Source organism: Lampetra fluviatilis, chromosome 53, assembly GCF_964198595.1.
Source record: "Lampetra fluviatilis chromosome 53, kcLamFluv1.1, whole genome shotgun sequence".
NCBI lineage: Eukaryota > Metazoa > Chordata > Hyperoartia > Petromyzontiformes > Petromyzontidae > Lampetra > Lampetra fluviatilis.
This window is the reverse complement of record NC_136327.1, coordinates 3,701,094-3,708,888: the sequence shown is the minus strand read 5'-3', so window position 1 is coordinate 3,708,888 and position 7,795 is coordinate 3,701,094. Positions and strand designations below refer to the sequence as shown.

Here is a 7,795-nt window from a genome sequence, read left to right as displayed (position 1 = left end):
AGAACCAAGAAGACGAATGATTATTTTAATTTATTGCCCGTATTGGAACGGCTGTATAACGCCGTGCGGACCTCAAAATTCAATTCCCCTGCACAAGAACACGGGGCACAAAACCGCGTGTGTTGGGCTCTGACAGGCGATGAGTTTCGCCTGAACCGCAGTGCGAGACACGTGGTCGCTTGACGCGCACGTGGTCAGCCCCCCCTCACCCCCCCAACGTGCTCGTCACTGCGCGTCACGTGGGCCCGTGGCGTCATCACGAGGCGACCGAGAAGCCCTCGAGTGGCCACGTGACGTCTTCAATGCGCGGCGAGCGACTTGGGCTACGAAACAACAACTTGCAGTGTAAGGCGTTAAACAACAACATACACACAACATTATACTACACAACATAATACATAATATACAACATACACACAACATTATACTACGTAACATAATACATAATATACAACATACACACAACATTATACTACATAACATAATACATAATATACAACATACACAGCAATATACACAACATACTACACACAGCAATATACACAGCAACATACACACAACATTATATATACAACATACATAATATACAACATACACACAACATTATACTACATAACATAATACACAATATACAACATACACAGCAATATACACAACATACTACACACAGCAACATACACAGCATACTACTTAACAATATACAACAATATATATCACATACTACATAACATTACATATAACAATATACACAGCATACTACATAACAGTATATATAACAATATACACACAGCAATATACAACAATATACACAGCAACATACACAGCAACATACACACAACAATATACACAGCAATATACACAACATAATATATAGCAATATACAATGATATACACAGCATAATACACAGCAATATACACAACATAATACACACCCATATCATACTTGTAGTGTACAGCGTAACACAATACTATACACAACATAATACATAATAATATACACTACATAATACACAACATGATACACAACAATATACACAACAGAATAAACACAACAACATCCCACACCACCACAAGTGTTGTCACCACACGGGGCGAGATTTGCGCTCCGCAAAGCGCTCTGCAGCTCAACACAAATTAGAGCGAGCGGCCTGTGCAGTCAGTCAGCGTGGTGAAGTATGGTCAATGACGTCAGCGTGGTGAAGTATGGTCAATGACGTCAGCGTGGTGAAGTATGGTCAATGACGTCAGTCAGTCAGCGTGGTGAAGTATGGTCAATGACGTCAGTCAGTCAGCGTGGTGAAGTATGGTCAATGACGTCAGTCAGTCAGCGTGGTGAAGTATGGTCAATGACGTCAGTCAGTCAGCGTGGTGAAGTATGGTCAATGACGTCAGTCAGTCAGCGTGGTGAAGTATGGTCAATGACGTCAGTCAGTCAGCGTGGTGAAGTATGGTCAATGACGTCAGTCAGTCAGCGTGGTGAAGTATGGTCAATGACGTCAGCGTGGTGAAGTATGGTCAATGACGTCATTTAGCCAGCGTGGTGAAGTATGGTCAATGACGTCATTTAGCCAGCGTGGTGAAGTATGGTCAATGACGTCAGCGTGGTGAAGTATGGTCAATGACGTCAGCGTGGTGAAGTATGGTCAATGACGTCAGCCAGCGTGGTGAAGTATGGTCAATGACGTCAGTCAGCGTGGTGAAGTATGGTCAATGACGTCAGCGTGGTGAAGTATGGTCAATGACGTCAGTCAGCGTGGTGAAGTATGGTCAATGACGTCAGCGTGGTGAAGTATGGTCAATGACGCCAGCGTGGTGAAGTATGGTCAATGCGTCAATGACTATACGTCATTGACCATACGAAACGGCGTAGCGTGCTTTAGAATTGGACGTGTGCAATGGTGAGACGCACACTTGTGTTGTTGGGCAACGATGGTCCGACGTTTCGCCCCACGTGTTGGACAGCTTTTTCAGGATCCGAATTGAGCAGCTCACACCACCCTCGATGATTGAGTCCGTTCCTGCCCGCTGTTGGTGTTCCCGCTTCTTGAAGCCGCCCGATTTTCTGATCTCTCTTTGACGACGCTGTGCCTTGTTGTGTCCCCAGAGCAGAGGTCGCAATCGGGTACCCGATACCCGATACCCGTACCCTACCCGATACCCGGCTACCCGTACCCGGCTGGGTATCATGTTTGCAATGACCACAACACAAGTAGTCAATAAAGCAAACAAAAAGAAGCAACTCTGATAAGGATAATAATATGCACTGTCATTGAAGTTGATTGGCCCACACCCGAGACGGCTTTCTTTAGAGCCTAGTCCCCATTGGTGTAGGGCCAGATGACACCAGAAGGCGTACAACTCAAAAACAGTGCAATATCAGAGTATTGAGAGTTCGGGGTAAACATTTACACTATGAGATCTCTTTTACCAGTGGCAAAATATAATGGTAGGTTTTTACCCTTTTAACTGGTACAAAACTGACACCTTTATTCAAGGCATCATGTTTGCAATGACCACAACACAAGTAGTCAATAAAGCAAACCAAAAGAAGCAACTCTGATAAGGATAATAATATGCACTGTCATTGAAGTTGATTGGCCCACACCCGAGACGGCTTTCTTTAGAGCCTAGTCCCCATTGGTGTAGGGCAGGGGTCGGCAACCTGCGGCTCCGGAGCCGCATGCGGCTCTTTTGAACCTTGACCGCGGCTCCGGGGCGGATGCTAGCGAGGGGAGGAGGCGCACTGTGACACCTGCTCTGGCGTTGCCGCTGCTGACAGGTCGCCGCTCCGCTCCACACTGCCCGCCCGGTGACAGGCAATAACGTTGCCGTTGCTTTGTCACATGTTTGGAAGAAGTAAAAACCTTCCTGGGCAGCAAAGAGCTCACCTTTGCTGAGCTGGAACAGCCAGAGTGGCTGGAAAAATTACATTTTATGGTAGACATGACAGCACATCTAAACACGCTAAATACAACCCTTCAGGGGAAAGGAGGCACAGCCCTGCACATGCTGGAGGAGGTTTTGGCATTCGAGCGCAAGTTGACAGTGTTTGTCAAATATTTACAGAGAGGTACACTGTCTCACTTTCCCTCTTTGAGAGAGTTCAAACAAAGTCATGATACGATAAATTTGGAATATTTCAAGTCTGCAATCACCACAATGCAAAGTTCGTTTGGGAAACGATTCTGTGAGTTCAGAGAGGAAAAAACGACATTATCCTTCCCTGTCACTCCCCTGGCGATCGATCCATCCCTATTGAATATGACTGCATTTGCAGGTGTAAGTCAACCTGATCTTGAGATGGAACTGGCCGATATAGCCGACAAAGATATATGGGTGTCCAAGTTCAAATGCTTGACCGCTACTCTTGAGGATGTTGCCCGTCAGAAGGCCATTCTGGCTCAGAATCATAAATGGAGTGATATTGAAAACCTTCCCAAACAGGACAAACTTGTATTCGAAACATGGAATGCCATCCCCAACACTTATATAAACATGAAAAAGTATGCATTTGGAGTCCTGTCGATCTTCGGCTCCACATATGTATGTGAGCAGGTCTTCTCCAACATGAACTATATTAAAAACAAACATCGATCACGCCTCACAGATGACAGCTTGCAAGCCTGTGTGAAAATGAAGGTGACGTCTTACAGCCCTGATGTGCAGACACTGTGCACTGAGGTTCAGGAGCAAAAATCCCATTAACCAGGTAATTTAGCTATTAATTTGCAAAAATATATTTTACATTGTTAAGTGAAAAAGTCCTTTTTTATTCAGATTGACAGCTGACTGCACGATCCTATATATATAGCAATAAGGTAAGAAACAATATATGCAGTGTTATATTTGTTTTAAATGTTGCAATGGTTTTGCGGCTCCCAGTTTATTTTTTCCTTCGGAAACGGGTCCAAGTGGCTCTTTATGTCTTAAAGGTTGCAGACCCCTGGTGTAGGGCTTTATTGACTACTTGTGTTGTGGTCATGTCCCCATTGGTGTAGGGCTTTATTGACTACTTGTGTTGTGGTCATTGCAAACATGATGCCTTGAATAAAGGTGTCAGTTTTGTACCAGTTAAAAGGGTAAAAACCTACCATTATGTTTGTCACTCATTTCCCCACGTCTTGTCTCTTCTCACAATTCAAGTTCCTAGAATCAACCCACCCGCGCCTGCAACATGGCCTCATCCCAGAGGTCGCAATCAGGTACCCGATACGGGTAGAGTACGGGTACGGCCGGGTACGGGTAAGGAATCAAAACCCGTTTGCGACCTCTGCCCCACAGCGGAAGCACGGAAGTCGTGCGGAGCAACAGGAGTCGTGCGTGCGCTCGCCCCATGCTCGCCCGGCCGCTCGTCGCCCCAGCCCTGCGCTCCCTGCTGACGCGACCTCGTTGGACCACGAGGTCTCGGTCCACGATGCCGGCCACGGCGGCCCCCGGTGGCCCCGTGCAGGAGTCGATCCGAGAGAAGCTGACGCGGTCCCTGGGCCCCGTGCACCTGGACGTGATCAACGAGAGCGGGATGCACGCCGTGCCCCGCGGATCTGAGACGCACTTCAAGGTGAGTGGCAAGGGGGGGGGGGGGTGGGTACTGAGGGTCTGGCGGTGTCACCCCCACTGTGCTGTGGAACAGGAGTGAGGGCAGTATGAGCCATGATCGATCCACTGCTGACCGAACGCCTCCCAAAACCATCGCCAGCTCCATTTCAAGCTGGTCCTGCGAGTCTGCGTGTGCTACGTGTGTGTGTTCAGTGAATGGGGAGCGGTAGTGTAGCGGTTAGCGCGCTGCGCTACAAACCAGGCGACCCGGGTTCGATTCCCGCTCACGGCCAACACTGGTGACGATTATCTGAACCGGTCCTGGACCTCCCCTAGGTCGACTCAGCCTCAAATGAGTACCTGGTGCGATGTGTGAACATCACCACTGGGGAGACAAAGACGGCCGGGCGTGGTGTTGGCCACCCACCCCCTCGTGTGCCGTGCCGGCCTTTATAGGTGCTCGCTAACAGCACTTGCCCCAACAGTCTGTCAGTGTTATTGTGCGTGTGATTGTTTCTGTGTGCAGTGGTATGACAAAGGGGCTATGATTTGTTGTTAAATAATGCTGTATACTAACATTGGCCTGAAGGATTCCATACTGTTCAGTTTATTCCAGAGACATTTCAAGGAATGTTAAGGAATGTACTTTTCACACTGGTGGAATAAAACAAATCAAAAAGAGAATAGAAACCGATATAATGCAACGTTAACGTTCAGAATGAGGATGGAATGTGATGGAACACGCAAGCCATATTCAGTGGCCATATACGCCGTGGAACAACCTTTCTGACCCCACCCCCAATCACCCCTTCTCCCCCACTCTCCTCCCCCTCCACGTGCTCTCACTCCTTCTCCCCTGCTCCCCCACTCCCCTCCCCTCGCTCTCAAGGTGGTGGTGGTGTCCACGCAGTTCGAGGGCGTGCCTCTGCTAGCGCGCCACCGGCTCGTCAACGAGGCTCTGCGCGACGAGCTGGCGGGCGGTGTGCACGCCCTCTCCATACAGGCGCGCACGCCCCAGCAGTGGGGGAGCAGCGGGGGGCGCGTGGATCCCAGCCCCCCGTGCCTGGGGGGCTCCAAGCGCGAGGGGGGGCGGCACGGCGACGCGGGCCCAAGTTAGGGCCTACACAAATGGGACCTTCTGTCTAATTCCGCTCGCTCACTTAGCCCATTCAACAACCCACTCAACCCCTCACCCATCCACCTACTCAACCACCCACTCACTCACTAACCACTCACTCACTCATTCACCCACTCACTCACTCACCCACCCACTCACTCACCCATCCACCTCCTCACCCATCCACCTACTCAACCACCCACTCACTCACTAACCACTCACTCACTCACTTACACACTCACCCACTCACCCACTCACTCACCCACTGACTCGCTCTCTCATCCACCCACTCACTCGCTCACCCACCTGTCCACTCAACCACTCTTTCACCCACTCAACCTACTCAATCACATGACACACCTCCACCAATCACTTTGTGGGAAGTCGGCCGTGATTTTCCTTTGAACAGAATGGGGCCCCCACTGTGGCGATGTGCGCTTTCTACCACTGGTGAAGGGGCTGCTCATAGAGAAGAGCACCACGCAGCACTCAATGTGAGCGCGGAGATCATCACTTTGACATCCACCGCAAGTTTTGCTGCTGGCAACAGGCTACTTACGCCCCCCCCCCCCCCGCCGTCTAAGGACCCTTTTGTGCTTTTTGAACTGACAACTCAATTAATATTGTTAATAATAATAATAAAATATTCTCACCGTGCCCACGTGTGCTCCAGCAGAGGGGTCGTGTGTCCGCCTGACTGAACCCCCGTCTCTTTTCAAACTCGCCTGACCCGTTGTTAATATCCTCGGCTGCCCTGCGGTGATTGTGCCCGGACCCTTAGAGCTGTCACTGGGCGTGTGAGATGGATCGTTTGTGGTCGACGGGCAGGAAACCCAAAACGTGGCCAGGTGTGCGGAGAAAGCCCCGTGCTCCCCTCGGGCATCATCGGGGTGTGCGGTAAAGCGTGTGTTTTGCTATTTGGAGAGGGTGTCACAAATCCCCCAGTCTCAAGGGGTAGGCAGTGAGTGATGGACCGACTAGAAAGTGTGTGCATGCGAGCGGTGGTGTAGCGGTTAGCGCTACGCTGCGCTATGAACCTGGCGACCCGGGTTCGATTCCCGCTCACGGCCAACACCAGTGCCTCCCCTAGGTCGACTCAGCCTCAAATGGGTACCTGGTGCGGTGTGTAAACATCGTCACTGGGGAGACAAAGGCGGTCGGGCGTGGTGCTGGCCACCCACCCCCTCGTGTACCGTTCCAGCCTTCATAGGTGCTCGCTAACAGCATTTGCCCCTACAGTCTGTTAAGGCTATACGGGGGGTCTTTGTAGCATAACGAACCCGGCGGCCCGAGTTCGATTCCTGCTCACGGCTAATGCCGGTGACGAATATCTGAACGGCAGAGCTCGCAACCGGGTACAAGATACCCGTACCCTACCCGATACCCGGCTACCCGTACCCGGCCGGGTACGGGTAGGCCGTGAGTCACTGGTGAGTAACCGTTTGTCACTCATTTCGGGTAGGGTAAGGGTACGGGTACCCATTTGCGACCCTGGTGCGGCCGGGTACGGGTAAGGAATCAAAACCCGTTTGCGACCTCTGCTGAACGGTTCCTGACTCGGCCTCAAATGTGTACCTGGTGCATTGTGAAGACACCGCCACTAGAGATACAAAGGCGGCCGTGCATAGTACGTGCATGTCCTTGCAGTAGTTGTTGTAAAGTGATGGCGTAGTGGTTACCGCACTGCACTACGAACCTGGCCACTTGGGTTTGATTCCCGCTCAAGACCAATAACAGTGGTGGATATTTCAACCAGTTCTGGGCCTTCTCGAGATATAATCCGTCTTAGATGAGTACTGTAACTTGTGAGTATCTACGCGAGTACGTTCGTCAATGACGCTGTCTTAACAGGAGAAATGTGTGGTGTTTTGGACAATTTTCTCTTCATAGCGCATCAAAAGAAGGCCCATTGCCTGAAACGTCGTCTATTATATAGTGTTCCCTTTTAAAGGCAGTTTTATTGACGAACGTATTGGTTTTTTTTGTATTCGTGCACCATTGCCAACGCAGTGCTGTATCACCAAATAATGTGTATCTGATAATTGTTTTTTTACCCTTTTATCTGGCAACAAAACTGACACCTTTTTTACAAGGAGTCATGTTTGCATAGACCACAATACCTGCAGTCATAATGCAAAAAAA

General features: G+C 49.8%; 1 protein-coding gene across 1 annotated transcript; it reads left to right on the top strand.

The window, feature by feature from the left end:
• Positions 1-245: 245 nt before the first annotated feature.
• On the top strand, positions 246-6,310 carry BOLA1 (bolA family member 1). The gene is made up of 3 exons (XM_078879248.1): positions 246-345; positions 4,282-4,558; positions 5,426-6,310. The coding sequence occupies exons 2-3, from the start codon at positions 4,334-4,336 to the stop codon at positions 5,651-5,653; spliced, it is 453 nt and encodes a 150-aa protein (XP_078735374.1). The 5' UTR covers positions 246-345; positions 4,282-4,333; the 3' UTR covers positions 5,654-6,310.
• The last annotated feature ends 1,485 nt before the right edge of the window (positions 6,311-7,795 follow it).